Raw genomic sequence first — 17,449 nt, forward strand, 5'->3', positions numbered from 1 at the left:
TAATATTTTTTTAGTAGACTTCAAAATTGAACAGTGAGGAAGAAAGATCCACTGGAAAGCAAGTCAGCTAATAAAACAATCGGCAAGAAAGACCCATAGCTTGACTCGACTTTGTAATTGACACATGTATTGTAAGTTGTAAAAAGGCTCAAACATCCAAAAGGATAAATAAAATAAAGATCTCATAAAAAGAGTTCGCAATAATTTCCCCCAGACCTTAATTAATTGGCATACCCACCCTAGCCACCAGCCCACATGCATGAGATAGGGTTCTGAATTTTTATCACCGCATATTTATATTGTGAATAAAATAATTATGACTTGTTGTTTACGACGAAGATGACTATTTAATTTACAATAAAAATTGATTCTGCTGATAATTTAGATTAATCCGTTGTGTTTTGTTTAATTAATTTATTAATTAAACACCTAGCGCTAGCTATATATATATATATATATTAATCTCTTTTTAGATGTTATTTCATGAGTGAATTTGAAAAATATTTTGCTACCTAATATGCATGAAGACTTGGTTGACCTTGTTTAAAAGTGATCTTTACAACTCATTATTATTATTATTATTATTATTATTATTGTTTTATCTCTGAATATCAGACATTAATCATGTTTTGTGATAATTAGTACGTAGATCGATCATTTGATGAGTTCATTTGGAGTGAACTTAACGACAAAAAGTAAATACGTCTACAAATTAAAGATGAGTAGACAACCAAGGAGGAAAGCAATTAAGCTCTTAATTAATAATTAAGTGCTGATGATTAACTAAGATAATATCAAAAAAATTAATTTAACTTCTTAATGGTCCGTAATTTAGAATATATAATGGAAGAACCATAATTTCCTAATAATTAATGCTATTTTATTAGATGAGTTTCTTCAATTTTCGATCATTAATTAATGTTGTAAAAATTCAATAGTAATATTAAGGCCGTTTTATGAGTAGTACTTCAGCATTTCTCATTTTTAATTTAAACTGATCAATATAAAAAATCTGATTAAATTAAGATGATATTATCCAAATTTAAAAGCAATAGGTACGTGGAATCTAAAGAAACCCACAATTAAAATAAAATGCTCTTAAAAGTTGTAATACTGTAGGCCGTAAAATTAGCCGCAACAGGCCGGCCATAGAGATACGTACGGACAGACTTAGTACTTAAGTCTCTCTTTTGAGCATTTTCATTGAATTGACTATAAATGTAAATTCGAACTTCAGCATATGAGTTTACATTTGTCTATTTTATTAAAATCCAAACATCCATTACATTATTTATTCACTTTTTATGTAATAATAAAATATTATTAATTTAATATTTTTTTATCTAATTTATTTTTTCCTCATTTTGTAGTTTTATCAATTAAAAATTAATAATAATTATATTCTAATTAAATTAATAATTAATATTAACTGATTAATTTATTTTTATCACATTTTATATTTAATAATAATAAATCAAACCAAATTTCTTACATATTTAGTGAGTTATTGTAGTTAATATCTACATTTATGTAGACATGCCTAATTCAATGTGGGGTGTTTTAAGTGTCTTATAATTAGCTAAATTTGGTTAAAGTTGGATTTTATCCAACCTATTGAGAGTGCTCTTAGAAATACAACTATTATAAGATATTTTTAAACTACTTTATTATAATTATCTATAAACTATTCATTATTATTTATCACTATTTCATTATTATTAACAAATCATCATATAAATATCAAAACGTAACCTTAAAATTAATTCTTTAGGGGATCTGATGGAACTTCCCACATGCCCCTCATCTTCTACAGTTTCCTAGTACTGGCAAAATGGATGAGAGTTGCATATTTTTTAAAGAAAAATGATAAACACACGTCACTTTTTATAACATTTTTACACAATAGTGTTTTAAAATGAGGGATATTTTTGTAAACTATATTATGAAAATAACATCATTATACCAAAATACTCCCGTTTTACAACATATGTTGTGAAATATGTTATTTGGGTATCATTACTCTTCTCAAAATTAGGAAGAAGCAAGACTATAAAACTGTTGTCAATAAGAAGGTGCATGCGTGGACCACACATGCATGTCAAAATGATGATTAGACAATGGGTAGCACTACAGCTACCGAAGATTTTCATCGAGGAATCCTTCCAATAAGGCCATTTCAACTTTATTCTTTAATTTTTTTATACAATTTTTTATATTTTTAAACATTAAAAAAAGTCACAATAAAAATTTCTCTCGTAGCTAAAAATTTATCTTTGTTTTTTTGGTGTTTTGGGGGGTTGTTGCAGGGGTGGCTCAATATAAATTGAGGCCTAAGACAAAATTTAAGTTAGTCATTTGTAATTATAATATAATAAAATATAAATTATTATATAGAATATTTTCAAAATTTTCAATAACATGAGATTTTATTTAAAATCTTTAAATAAATTTTTTTGAATTTGTATTTATTATAACAACTTAAAAATAAGTCTCAATGCAAATTTTATACTTCAATTTAGCAAGATCTTAAAAATTATTTAAAATATAAATAATTATTATATTAAATATTAAATTTACTATTATGGGGCCTTGCACACATTGAAAAATATAAAATTTATTTAAAATTTTATTTTAAAAAATGGTTTTATTTTTTTTCAAAAAATAAAAAATAAAAAATACCTTATTTTTAATTTTGAGAGCCTTACATAGGTTGGAGGCCTTAGGCAATGGCCTTACCATTCAGCCACCCTAGGGGTAGGGGGGGATAATATTTTAATTTATTATAATAATATTATTATGGATAATATATAAGAACATATCAATACTATTAAATTAATTCAAGAAATTTTTTTCACCCTGCAATGAAAAATTTAATATTTTTTTATTTGAGATTATGATTTTGTAGAAAAATAAGAAAATAGATGGAAGGGACTAATAATGGGAAAAAATTATGCATTGTGGGTTTTAGAAAAATATATATCTTTTGACCTTTAGACTCTTTTTGGGATCCAAACTTAATTCGGAATAAAAATCAATATTTTAGTAAAGGCTTGGGGATAAACATTTCAGTTTTAGAGGGGGGGGGGGGGGGGGGGGAAACTCTCTTTTTCTATATATATATACGCACACATTATTAGAGTTTTTTTTTTTGAAAGAGTGTGGGGTTTTGTTATATTCTTTAAATTTGGGGTGCAAATAACTTTTTTAGAACTTTTGGGGAGCATATATATATAGGAGAGTCGAGCTGCTTGATGGGGCTTTTGTAAGATTTCCTTTATTTAATTTTGTCAGGGGTCTTAAGTGCAATATCAAAATTTGGAGGACAGGAAGAGTTTTTTAAGAACTTTCTTAGGGGATATGATTTTTTTTTTTTTTTCTTAAAGTCTTGGTTTGGATTTTGGGGATTGCGGGGTGTTTTAATTTTTCTATTTTGTGACAAATCAATTATATTTTTATAATTTTTGGGTGATCCAACAATTATATATGAAAGAAAGAAAGATATGTGGTGCATGGAGCCTAGCTACGAGTTGGTAGAAGATGATAGATAAAAGATTTTAACTTTCAAATATATAATTGTTATATAATTTAAAGTCGCGTAAGAATTAATGTAATCTATATATAATTATTTTTGTATATTTTTTTATATTTTAACAATGTGATTGATTGTATTAATTATTTTTAATATGTAATTAATTATATTAACAGAGTGCACAAAATAATACGTAAAAATAATTATACATATAATTTTTTATTTAATATTTAATAATTTTGGTCACAATTTGTAAATTCAATACTTATAAAATTAACGAATTAATTAGGGATTGATTGGTTTAATTAAATATGTGTATATATGTATAATGTTCGAGATAAAGATCATCACGTGGACTAATGAGAATCCACCGACAGAGTTCCAGTGCATGTGACAATATTATTTATCCTTTAAATCTCAATCACTAGATAGAAAAACAGTCTCTCCATTCAATTCTTTGTTTCTTCCTTGCAAGCATGTCGATCGATAGCGAAGTTTTGGTTCTTCCTTGCAAGCGCGCATGTCGATCGATAGCGAAGTTTTTAGTAACTCACGTCTTTTCTGTGCCCTCCCGGATCATGATGTATATAGATTACTATATACTTGTGATCTAATTTATTGTTCTAATGACGAATATATATATATATATATAATACAGAGAGGTAAATTTAATTATCTCATAAATTAAAATATTTTATTAATAAAATATTTGCTCTTATATCAAATAAAATCGTTATTTATTATCTCATAAGTTGAAGTTGATGGAAAAAATTAAATTAAATTATTTATAATATATATAAAAAATTTATTTATTATTATTTTTTTATTATTATCTTGTCATCATCCCTTAATGTGACATTAAAAAATATGTATACAAATAAAATATAATAAATAATTTTCAATCATTTAATATCATATTATATGATGATAAGATGATGATGGTAAAAGAGATAATGAGTAGCATAACTCTCTCGATCTATATATATACATAAAGTAGGGAAAATTCTATACCTCGTTATTATCTTATTATATAAGATGTGACACATTTGTTATTATTGAATATTTTTTATTAGATAATTTTTTTTTTATCATTCAATGATACTGATAAATGTGTCACATATTACGTAACGTAATAGTAATGTGATGTATATTATTATTCATAAAATAAATATATAATTATTTAGTTTAAAACATAAAGGTAGAGTACTCTAACATTATTAATAATGTGATAATGACGTTGACGACAATGATAGAGAACTCGATCGAACACTATAATATAATAGACTGTGGAAGATTTATCATATCTATCAATTTGACATAATTGATTAATGCATGTTGCTACACGTCACAAATAATAATTAAGTTTGACTGCATTTTTGCCTCCATATTTATTTATTTATTTATTCACGAATAAAGTCATTTTCTTACATTGGGAGGGCTGGAGTATATATGATTGTGATATAATTTCACTTTTCTTTAGAGAATTATATATATATATATATATTATTAATGTCGTGTTTCGCATGTTTTTAAATCGGACTCTCAGTAATTTGAATTCTTGGTATTGGGCCTACAAACACAAACAAAACACTGTAAGACGGGAGTAGTGATGGTGGCCGGAGAGTCTCTAATATCAAAAATAGTATCATTTTAGAGTAAAGTATAAATAAGTTAGTAATTAGTTATTATAATTCCAACAAAAAACTCAAACGTACGCAGAGACAAAGCATTAGATCAGTAAGAAAAATCGAACATAAATTCTCGAAATAATTATTTAAACTGTTGGGTTTTATGGATAAAGTCCATATATATACAAGAAATACTGACATATAAAAATATAGTCGAAAAAGTTAAAATCATGTAATAACTAAATTCTTACGCCTTAAATTTCCAAATCCTAACTAATTAATTAATTTGGGCCTTAGAAAAAATAATACACACAAGTAGTTTTTTAAAATATTTTTTTGAGTAAAAATCATATATTCGAAATGGTTAATTAATTATGAGTGTTTTCAGATTTTTGAGAAGCTAAATGAGATATTTTAAAATTTTGTATAAAATCTAAATTAAAAATGCCAGTAAGATAGCTAGCATGCATTTAGGCCTCGTTTATTTTTACAAAATTTTCATCTTATCTCATCTTAATCATTACAATTTTTTCAAATTCTTATACAAAATAAAATAAATAATTCAACTTTTTCAAATCTCAATACAAAATTTTTAAATCTCAATATAAAAATAATATATTCTAATAATATTTTATTTAACTTATCTCAACTTATTTCATCTCATTTCTAAAAACAAATGAGGTCTTAATATATATATATATATATACACACACAACGCATGAATCTAAAAGGGTAAAATCATATAATAATAATTGTTAAAGATAGATGAAAAATTGATGAAAACAAGTGTCGTAACACATTCAATCTTGACCATCCCATCTAAACAAAAGGGTGCACGGTACAACTACCGTTTTATAGTTTAAGCTGTAATTTGGATAGTGAAATGAGGTGAGATGGTTTTAGATGAAAATTAAATAAAATATTATTAAAATATTATTTTTAATATTATTATTATTTCTAAATTTGAAAAAGATTATGAATTATTTATTATATTTTATATAAAAATTTAAAAAAATTATAATGATGAAATAAGATAAACATTTTCATTATCTAAACAAGTATAAGTGTTAATCGTCTTGGAGTATAAATTAATATAGTGTATAAGAAGTACTATATATTTAGATGGTCAAAATATATAAACAAATTAAGAGAACTCTCGAGAGAACAAATACGCTATTTAGCTATATATGGATTAATAATTACTACGTGTTACCACTGATATGTTTGTTTCGCAGGAAAATCGATATGATGGAATAGTGGTAGTACTTTTACCAGTCAAATTTCATGTACATTTGGCAAAAATGACACAGTTGATCTATTTTGGATCGGTTCCTTTTTGCGACAAAAATAGAGTCTATTTGGGCCTATTTCTGCCACATTCACTGCATGTACTGAAAGCGGTCGAATCCAAGCTTGCAGCATGAAATTGACTCATGCATTTTCGTCCGACATCAACGTCTTTTGGATAGGGAGGTATTTTTATTGAGAAATAATAATTACATTTATAAATGTATAAGTGTATTATAATTATTTTAAAAAAAAATAAATAAATATGAGATTTATATAAAAATAAATTAATTTTTTAATAATAAACTCTATTTTTTTAAAGTGACTATATGATATTTATGCACTCTATAATTATATGTAGCATTACTAATTGTTATTTTATCTTATCTCATTCTATCTTAATATTCAACCATTATAAAATTTACAAACACTTCTCAATTTTAATTTTTTAATTTTTACATCTAATCATTATCTAATTATTACAACTTTCCTATATTTCTAAACAAAATATTTTTAACTTTTTCAAATTTCAAAATAAAATTAATATCAAAAAATTATATTCTAATAAAATTTTAAATTTATAATATTTTTATTCAACTTTTTCTCTTTCCATTCCTAAACTCACATTAACAATTTTAAGTCAAATTATTTCTAACTCATCTAATTTCAACTCAATATTTTACTATTATTTACAAATCATCTTAACCCATCTTATCTCAACTCACTATCCAAACTAAGCCTTAGTGTGTTTTGTACAACTCAATGATACCTTTTAAACTTTCTTTGTTATTGCTTTACTATTAACCTTTTTTGGTTTACTTTTACTCTCAGAATCTGCATTAAAAATGTCAGAACATGACCTATTTATATAATTTAGAAAAAAATTTCAATCAACTAACATAGTCATGTAATTTAATTAAAAATAAATTTAATTTTTTTTAAAATATATTCTATTCTAATATAAAATTATAAAAAAATTATAAGTTTGATATTCTCTTTATAATTTACAAAAATTATAAAAAAAATTATAAAATTGTAAATTATATACCACTCGATCGTGAATGCTACAAAAAGGGACCTCTTTCTTTTGAGAGTATTTTTGAAGCTCAAACAGCCAAAAAAGTCGATTTTTATAAAATTGAATTTATTTTCAATTAAATTATATGATTACGTTAATTGATTGAATTTATTTTCTTTTAGATTATACACGAGGGTCATATTCTAAGACTTTTAATTTAGATTCAAAGAGCAAAAGAAAAAAAAATTGAATAATAAAGTAGTAATAAATGAAGTGTAAGGGTGTTACCCTTTCTGCAAATAGAAATATTTCCAGGTAAAACCTAAGAACATATAATATATATATATATATAGCTCTTCCCAATTTTTAGCTTCTTTTGGATGATATTTCCTTGATAATTTATAGTCGCTTTATGATGATCTATAATTGGGGTAATTTATAATAAGGGTTTGGATCTATGTCTTCTACCCACTTTTGGGCAATCTCACGAGACTTTTATTTTGTTAACGTATATAAAATTATTACTTGTATTAAAAATTTAAGTCGAGACTTTTCCTTAATGAGTAGATCCAACATAAAATAAATGAGGTAGAGTATATAATCAAAATTTAAATTCAAGACTTCTGTTCTAATGTAATATAAAATCATTACATGTTTAAAAAATTTAAGCTTATAAAAGAAATACAACTTTAATTATTTATATTATATTTGTAATAACATCCTCCCAAGACCGAGTTATGTAGCTGTGAAATATGATTTTTCAGTCTCTCTTAATTATACATTGCTTTTGTTGAGGAACACCTTGATCAAATAGCTAGGTGGGAAAAAGGATAGTGGGTCCCAGCTAGGGATATATACGAATGAATGGCCAAGCTAACAAACAAACAAAAAAGCATGTGCCCACTTTCATGGTGGTAGGGGACATGGGGCCAAAATCCCAAACATGCATGATTCCTTGTATATAGAATATATAACAAAACTCTACCCATAAACATTTATTATTTCGAGGATTATTTGGATTTGATTATGAAGATAGTGACTTAAATGTCCAATAAAACTTCATTTTAAAGTCCCCACTACTCATGCATATATGATATGTATCTAGATATTCCATGGCGCTCTAGGTTTCTCATTGGAAAACACACCAACCCTTGGCACCTTATCTACTTAGAAAACTTTCTGGTCTAGAAAACGGAATATAAAGGTTCAATTATATAGTCAGTTTTTTCCCTAATCTGGCCGGCTTTTACACGGTCATATATAGCTGATTTATAAACGATTATATATGTAATTGGGCCGTAGGAGTACGTACTTCAGTACACTAGAGGTACCTGCCGTCATGAAACAGCTGGGCATAATTCAATATTTACTTTTTTTTTTTTTTTTTTGGTTTTCTACATTGTCGTTTCTCCTACGGCAAGACTTTCACAAAATGCAACTGAGATATATATATTTCTGATCATTTTTAGAGCACATGATGCATATATACATTATATGTATAGTTTCATTAACATGACAGTAATGCTGACTATTGCGAAGTGACTTGCAAGTGATGTCCATCCACAAGACTAACAGGAAAGTATTCAAAAGTTCTACTTCCATATACATCGATTCCGACCCACAGTACTGTGGCTTTATATTTCTGGAAAATTATTGCTCAGTGGTCACAGTTCAACGTCGTTATTCACGCTTTTTATCTATTTTCCTTAGCTAGCTTGGTCATCTGTCATGCACTTGAATTGCTGTGTTTTGTCACTTTCTTTCTATTGTGTTGTAAACAGTGTTCAAAGTCACCTAGCTATCTTGTCCCCCGATAATGAATCTATATGTGTATGAACATCCATCAAGATTTGTATAAATCGTATATATTGTTCCATTCATTCATTATTACATGAGCTGTATGCCTCTAATTCTTCGATTTCTTGAAAGTTTGAAAGTACTTCTACTTATTTTCCCAAATCCAATTTTCTTTTTCTTTAGTGCAGGATATTGTGCGAGCAAAAAGGCATGTTTTCATGATGAGCTTGGGCTTGACTGGCTATATTTTGGTAGCTAATCTTCCCCTGTTGATATTAATGAATAAGGGGTAACGAGGTATGAATCATTCATTTTAATACAGATTAAATTACATAACTAATTTACTTTTTGTCTTTGTCAAGTAATATATTTTCAAAAGAGCCGTACGTACAAAAACTGAGTCAACTTTCATGAACAATTGCTGACAGTGTTAGCTAGCTAGACCGGCCTAATATTAATTACTTGTACGAGATCATCTACGTACCATGAATGGTATACAAATGCTTGCTAGCCAGCCAGCCAGATCCTGATGAACGTCCTGATCATGATGCAAACATTTCAGTCAGCATTGGCCAAGACGATCATAATCAATCAAATTGTGGCTAATTGAGAAGTTGCTTTCAAATTGGAGAATCCAAGGCTATATATATATATATATATTATATTTCAATCAAATTAACACTAGTGAAAATGATTTTGCTGGCTTTTGTTTGGTCCAGAAAGTAGTAGTCCCATTTTCCAAAAATTTGCTTTGCTTCCCGTGCTAAAACAATCATCCAACTCATCATGTATTAATCCATTGTTATTATATATATTTAGCTTGGTGAAAAGTGTGAAAGATAGTGACAATATCATTTAACAACTTTTCAAAAAGGAGTACTCATATTTATTGGTCTCGAAAGTCTTTTTATTGAAGTAAATTAAAATATATATTAGGCATGCATAATGGTTAATTAATATAAAAAAAAAAGACGACTTGACGTATGTCACAAATTATGTATAATTGCAGTGTTATTTTATGTGCATTAACGTGACAACACTAATGAAAACCAATTCCACAAGGTAGTCATGATCAAACCCACCTGAGTTGTATTGGAAGCGAGTCATCTCGATGTACCAATTGTCAAAAAGCTATTCATCCATGACTACTTTTCTAATCAAAACTAAGAAATTGAGAAATGCTGTTATCCTTTTATAAAATTTTTTCATCTCGAATCATATCAACTAATAATTGATCATGTATTGTATTTTAAGGGATATATAAATATTATAAGTTAATTACTTAACGATTGACAGGCTTCTAAACATATATAGAGCATATATATAAATCGGTATGTTTGGAGATGACATATATATAATGGAAGATGGAACTTAATAAATAATTGGGCTTATATATATGTTTAATTATATGCCATTAATTATATTATATTACCAAATTAGTTCTTTTCATTCTTAATTAGTTCTTAATTATAAATTGTGATTGGGAGGGATCTATGGTAGGCACTTTGAGAAGAAATTACTATGATTTATATCCTGATATATTACTAGCTGAGACTCTTGTTGCACTATATGCTATTAAATTCAGTAAGGATTTGGGTCTAAAGTAGGTCATATTGGAATTGATTTTCTGCAAGTTGTTGAAAGGATTCAAAAGCAACAAGTTGATGGTACTTGCTGTTTATAGCAGAAATCGTTGAGAATTTGACAGTTTTTAATCAATGGTCAGTGAATCATATTGGGAGGGATTGTAACAAGGCTGCTCATGCCTTTGCTTGCCTTAAGCAAGGATGCTTTGGGAGTCTTAGGTGTAAAGTTTGATCTTCATGAGATTCCTCAATATATTATTCTTTTCTGTTGATGATAATGAATAAAGTTACGTTTTCCTCTCAAAAAAAAAAAAAAAAAAAAAAAAAAAAAAAAAAGAAAAAGAAAAGAAAAAGAAAAAGAAAGTAGGCCAAAATTAATTAACCTGCATATTATATTATATGGTACGTACATTTATGATCTCGTATTAAAATGGCAACTTTATTAAGACAATATATATATATATATATATATAATATGTTCTATAAATATAATATATATAAATGTCAGATAATCTAAATTAGGTGCTGCCTTTTGTGTGATCTTAGGTAGTGATCATATTATACTTATACTTTTTCACAAGAAAACCTAAGTTGGATCCGCAGTATTTTATACATACATACATCTATATATATATATATATAATATGATTTGTGGGAATTTATCGGATAATGTTTTATATTATATACAGATGATAAAAATCTAATAACATGCAACAACATTTTGAGATAACCTTAGCCATTTTCCTATAAGCACGAAGACATGGATGGTCAGTATATATAGTAGCTAGCTAGCTAGGCATTCTAGATCTTTAATTTCTTGGACATATATATATATATATATAATCAATTAATAATTGCAATTACGTTGATAATATAAGCATTTTATCCCATATATAATTATATGATTGGACATTTCATCTTCCTCCGTGACATACATACATATATATATATGTATGTAATCCATGCATGGATTCATCAATAATATTAAATAAACAGTTGGATAGATGATCTTTACCTACCTGATCCAGTACTTGTTTTGTTTTTGGTCTTTCATTTCTTAAGGGCGCACTAAATGACAGGTACGTACATATATAATTTTTTTCATGCCCTAGCGAGTCTCTTGTTTAATTGGCTTATCATGATCTCCATATAATTTCCTGCTGGCAATAACATCATGACCTGTATGTATATATAAGGAGTAAATTAAACAAGGCAGAAAGGAACGTGCTATGCTGATCATGAGCTATTGGTACTGGTTCATGCACCAATATATATATATATATGAGTAATATTACATAGTCATTTTTATATATTTTTTACGTATTCTACTGATGTGATAAGTTTCATCAATTTTTTTATAAAGAGAATTGCTATAAATATAAAAAGATAATACAAAATGAACTCACAAACTGATGTGACTTCATAGAATTTATTAGATTTATTTTATAATAAAATTAACTTTATGATCTGGCGTGTCATATCAAGACACATCAGTTTGTGAGTTTACTTGTGTGAAATCTCTTTGTGACTAAAGTATTTTTTTTTCTTAATACTCAACCAATCATATCAATAAAATGTATAAAAGAGTATGTAAAAGTGATTGTACATAAAATTTTTGTATATATATATATATACGGACCACATTAATTTGAAGAAACAACAAGCAGCACCAAAAGTCACGTTCCAGCCTCCCTTTATTCATAATTAATAGGCCAGCTAACTAGTGATCAATCAAATATATTTTGTTGCCTACCATGCATGCATCTTGAACATGATCTTAGAGGATCATTTATAAGGCTAGGGTCCATTAATTTTAAGTTCGAGAGAAAAGGGTCCCATGAAAATATTGTAGAACGACAGAAAAACCAAAAACCAAGAAAAAAGTTGAGGAACTCATCTTTATGAATCTGTTTTAATTAATTATATATCATGAGGTTGGTCGTCATGTCTAAATAAAAGGTGAAAAATTAAAGAAAGCATTAAATTGCATGTATTCAGGACCCTCATCTTATTGAATCTTACTACACAAGAGCTGGGTCCGTTTCCACCTGTAGCATGAATTATGAAAAATGGGTTTTTTTTTTTTTCGATTTCTTTGAGGCACAGCTCTCTGTAATTTTGAGGGCTGGGTTGGGCATGAGGCTACGGCCTGGATATGTCGGACCAGCTCAGTTGTGACCTTGTGCAGTGCTCCAAAGCTGGCGACACTTTGCGACAAAGATTTATTAACACATGTAACCACGCCCGGCCCACCTTTTCAAGGTCTACAGGCAGTCGAACCAGGCTTTCTTAAAATAGAGTAAAATTATTTGTACAGTTTTAGAATAAGTGAGCTTAAAACAATTTTTTTATTATAAAAAAAAATATTGTTACGTATAATTATGAAATGTATTAGTGTAGTATAATTATTTTAAAAAAATAATAAAATTTATTATTAAAAAATTATTATTATTTTTTTTAATATTAATCTCGTATTTATTTATTTATTTTTAAAATGATTGTACGATTATAATTATCATTTCTCGATAAAAAATGGGTACACTGAAAATTGAAATCCACCTAAAAGTACCTATTTTTTCACGTGAGTCTCACTTTCTTTTAAAAATGGCTACGCACTGCTTTGACATCTTAAAACTCTGACTACCATTAATCCAAACCCAAGTACATTTTTAGCAACCCGAAGAGTCCCACAGAATAAGAGAAGGGACATGCTCAGCAAGAAGCGAGGCTGCTTTGATCGGAGTCAGCTAAGTTGGAAGTACCGCAACAGAGATAGGTTACACTACTTAATTCCAACTTCCAACCGTTAGATATGAAATTTGAACAACCAAAAAGTTAAAAAAAAAAAAAAAGCATTTACTCGCAACATCAAGCAAGCACACATGAGCCACACACGGCCACTTTATTCAAGACAGGTTATACACACAATCACACACATACACTTGTACACTTGCCTATTGGCATCGATCTTCACTTCTTCCCTGGAGTACTGGAAGAAATACTTGTTTCACAGAACTTATTTGATGAGAACTATCCAGTTTTCCATCTGCAATAGTTGCGATCTGTTAATTCTAGTTCACGAATTTATTGGGCTGCTTCCCCCGGAACACATGGGGATATTGATACAGCTGGATATCGAAACGAAAATTGGGATTCCACCATTGGTGAATTCTATGAGCTTCCCTGAAATTGTTGGATGGACCACCGTTAATAACATTGAGATATGCAGAAGGAAGGAGATGCAACGTATCTTCTAAGTCCTTCCCAAATGCAGCACATTTAATCAGATTCCTAATAGGATTCTGCATTGCAAGCCTTTGGATTTCTCCATCTGCAAGGCCCTGCAATTTCTTCCTACTTTCAAAGTAACCAATATACTCTGCGCAAACAGCATCATCTGCGTTCACAAACAGGTGAGGAATCCATGGAGATAGCGCAGCAAAAGGGTCATGTTCTTGAGGCTTACGAGCGTCTGCAGCAAGGGCGAGGCCTACCTTGACAACATTGCCTGCAAAGCGGAGTCCACCCTTCAGTTTCTCGTCTTTGATCAGCTCTAGGGGGACAGATGGGAATGGCGGATTGAAAAGATATGTTTCAAGAAAACAATTCCTCTTGATGACCATGTTCTTTCCAACAAGCAATGCCATGGCTGACCCTAGAGAATGTCCAGCCAACCATACATTTCCAGCTCCAGGAGAAGCAACAATTTTCTCAACACGCTGCATTGCAAGTTGAAAGCGGGAGGTCTGCTGTAGTTTGTTACTGATACACTTGAAGGCTAACTCGACAGCCTCGGGCCTTGAATCCTGTCGGAGGGCTTCTCCACGAAAGGCAATAACATAGTTTGGGACTTTTGAGGAAGGGTCTCGGTATTTGTATTTATAAACGGCACCGAATATGGACAAGTCAACATCATCCACGAGAACGCAATCTAGATTGAAATTGAAGAAGTTCCACCAGGGCGGAGCAAGAGCTTCATTAGGTCCGTGTCGGTGCAGGCGGTCATATTCTAGAGTGTAGACTCCTTGAATCAAGCTGGCAGCGACAGTTCTTCGGTGATGTGCATTTCTCCTGAAGCAAAGGATTTTTTAGCTTTAAAAAATGCAGTAGCTAGGATTCTGATCTAAATTTCGAATAAGCTACATACCAGCTAAAAAACAACAGATTTTTACAAATGATCAACAAACATTGCTCTATGATGCGTAAACTCTATGTTTATGCCTGAAAAAAGATTAAAAAAAAATCTTTCTGCATGCTTGCTGTAAAAAAAAATCTCTGCATGCTAGCTGTCACTTATATTTTATGTTCTCCGCGTTAGCATGAGTGGTTTCTTGAGATAGATATAACCCTAGAACCAGCAGATGTCAGTCTGACAATTCATTTCTGGTCCTTTTTTATGCAATTAAAATCAAATAATGGCCAAGCACTGCATGCTAAAAAATGTCAGGGAGATAAAAAAAGGAAATCATGAATAAGAGTATGCTATCTTGGACAGGTATTGCTGTGAGCAAGATAGCAGTGAAGAAAGTGTACGAGTATCATCTAATTTCTATAATGATTTAGCCTTAAATCATTGTGTTATAATATATTGAAGAGCCAGTTTTTGAGCACTGGATACAGTAGTGCTGCAGGTTCATTCGAGTTGCCTAGCAGCAGCTTGCAGTTGATCATCACCAGTACTAGTACTCCCTCGGTGAAGTATTGCATGGTTTATGGTCTTACCAGTCAACAACTGTGAGATGGGTTGGTCCTGAAATGTTGAAAACTTTCCTGTGAGATGTCATGCTAGCTCCTCGTGTTTTGTTTTTCTTTTTTCTTTTTGCTTCCTGTTATTCTCTATCTGGAATAAGCTGCCATGAAGCAAGAGCCAATCATGAAATGGTATGTATATGGAGTTTGAAATGTGTGATTCAGATACTAAATGAGCTGTACGTATAAATTTTGAATGAGTACAAAATGAGACATTAATTACCAAGCATTTCCCAATTATTGTATCATCTCTCTCTCTCTAGATCTCTCTTTATTTTCTTTTCCCCCCCATAGTATATGTTCATGTATACCAAATGAATGAGAATTTGTATAAGGATGGTAAGTATGTTGCATTAGCAAGCAGCTAGCTTTCTATTCTCCCATTTCAGTTTCTTTAAAGCATGAAATTCTATATATAAGTCGAGTCACACCCTCCGTACCATTGAATTGACAAATTTTGATGTATAGATCGAACAGATCAATCAATCGTGCGATATATATGCATTGTGATGTCATCGAATTTCCCCACCCATTTAAAATTGGGTGAGCATAATTCTTAAACTTTTACCAGTCTTATACTTCGATAATTGAATTTTGAATGAAGTTCTAGTACTCTAAAAATGAACAATTCAAGTATTTAATCTACTGGTAAATACCAACGAGCTTTAGCTCTTAGCTCAGAATTACTCATGTTGATCCTATTATATGTGGATGAGTTTTGTTATATATAGTCAGTTTTGCATACTCTATATGTATTCCACTAATATGATTGGCTGTGTCAAAAGTGATTGCATGTACTTCTTGTATATACAGTCATTTTTGCATATTCATTTGTGCATTCTACTTATATGATTGGTCAAAACAGTTATTTTATATTAAAATAAAGTGACACAGCTAATCACATTGTGGAGTGCACAAGAAATACGCAAAAATGAATACACATAAAATTTTGTATATGGATACTAGCTAGAAATAGAGTTTCTTAAACATCTCCGAATTATATGATCATGAATGAGTACTAATAATTAGGTAGTCTCAAAATATCAACAATACAGACGTAGTATATATTCTCATTCTATCATTGCATGCATGCATGCTATATCATTAAAAACTAATACTTTTGCAATCAATTAAAAACATTCCACAAATACAATGGAGTTTTACTTTTTTTTTTTTAGCATAGTATAATGTAAATCAATTTGTGATGCAATAATATCCGTATAAAAAACATACCAAAAGTACCTTCAATGTTAGCACGGAAACTCGCTAGTTCTTCTGAAAGTTATCGATCGGAACAATATTTTGTGCTTTGCTAAAACGAACAAGTTATTAAGAAGCTGGGAACCAACTTGTCGAATACGTAAAAGATGGGCTAAAACTCTTTCACGTTATACTGCTGCACCCATTTGAGTTTCGTCCTGTACTTATAGATCAAGCATGAGTTTGGGAGAGAATGGAAATTAAAAGAAAGAACAGCAATTCCAATTTTAAGAGAGAGAGATATTCGACAGTAATGTTTCGAGTTGATTCTTTATAGCTATATTAGTTCTTATCCAAGATTTTATCCTCTTTCCTCATATATGCATGTTTTTCCTTTTGGAAAATACTTTAGTCACAAAGGGCTTACACAAAAGTAAACCTACAAATTGATGTGACATGTCAGATTGTAAGGTTAATTTTTATTATAAAGTAGATCTAACAAATTCTATAAAACTACATCAGTTTGTGGGTTTACTTTATATAATCTATTTGTATCTTTAGTAGTTTTCTTTTCTTTTTGGTTATGCAATTGAGTCAGGACTTAGGGGCCCCTTTCCCTCTTTGTATCCTTGTAGTATGAGTGAGAGGTCCAGTA

The 17,449-nt window shown here is 29.4% G+C and overlaps 1 protein-coding gene across 4 annotated transcripts; it reads right to left on the minus strand.

Moving 5' to 3' along the window:
- Positions 1-13,713: 13,713 nt before the first annotated feature.
- LOC122309496 (GDSL esterase/lipase At4g10955-like) lies at positions 13,714-17,042 on the minus strand. Of its 4 annotated transcripts, none has more exons than XM_043123005.1 (3): positions 16,837-17,042; positions 15,568-15,699; positions 13,714-14,916 (listed from the first exon to the last, which is right to left on the minus strand). In XM_043123005.1, exons 2-3 carry the CDS (start codon positions 15,627-15,629, stop codon positions 13,917-13,919), a joined length of 1,062 nt encoding a protein of 353 aa, XP_042978939.1. In that variant the 5' UTR covers positions 15,630-15,699; positions 16,837-17,042; the 3' UTR covers positions 13,714-13,916. The 4 variants fall into 4 exon arrangements, with proteins under 4 accessions (XP_042978939.1, XP_042978937.1, XP_042978940.1 ...); XM_043123003.1 differs by having other exon boundaries at positions 15,568-15,695; positions 16,828-17,042; XM_043123006.1 differs by having other exon boundaries at positions 16,828-17,042.
- Between the last annotated feature and the right edge of the window lie 407 nt (positions 17,043-17,449).

This window comes from Carya illinoinensis, chromosome 5 (genome assembly GCF_018687715.1).
Source record: "Carya illinoinensis cultivar Pawnee chromosome 5, C.illinoinensisPawnee_v1, whole genome shotgun sequence".
NCBI lineage: Eukaryota > Viridiplantae > Streptophyta > Magnoliopsida > Fagales > Juglandaceae > Carya > Carya illinoinensis.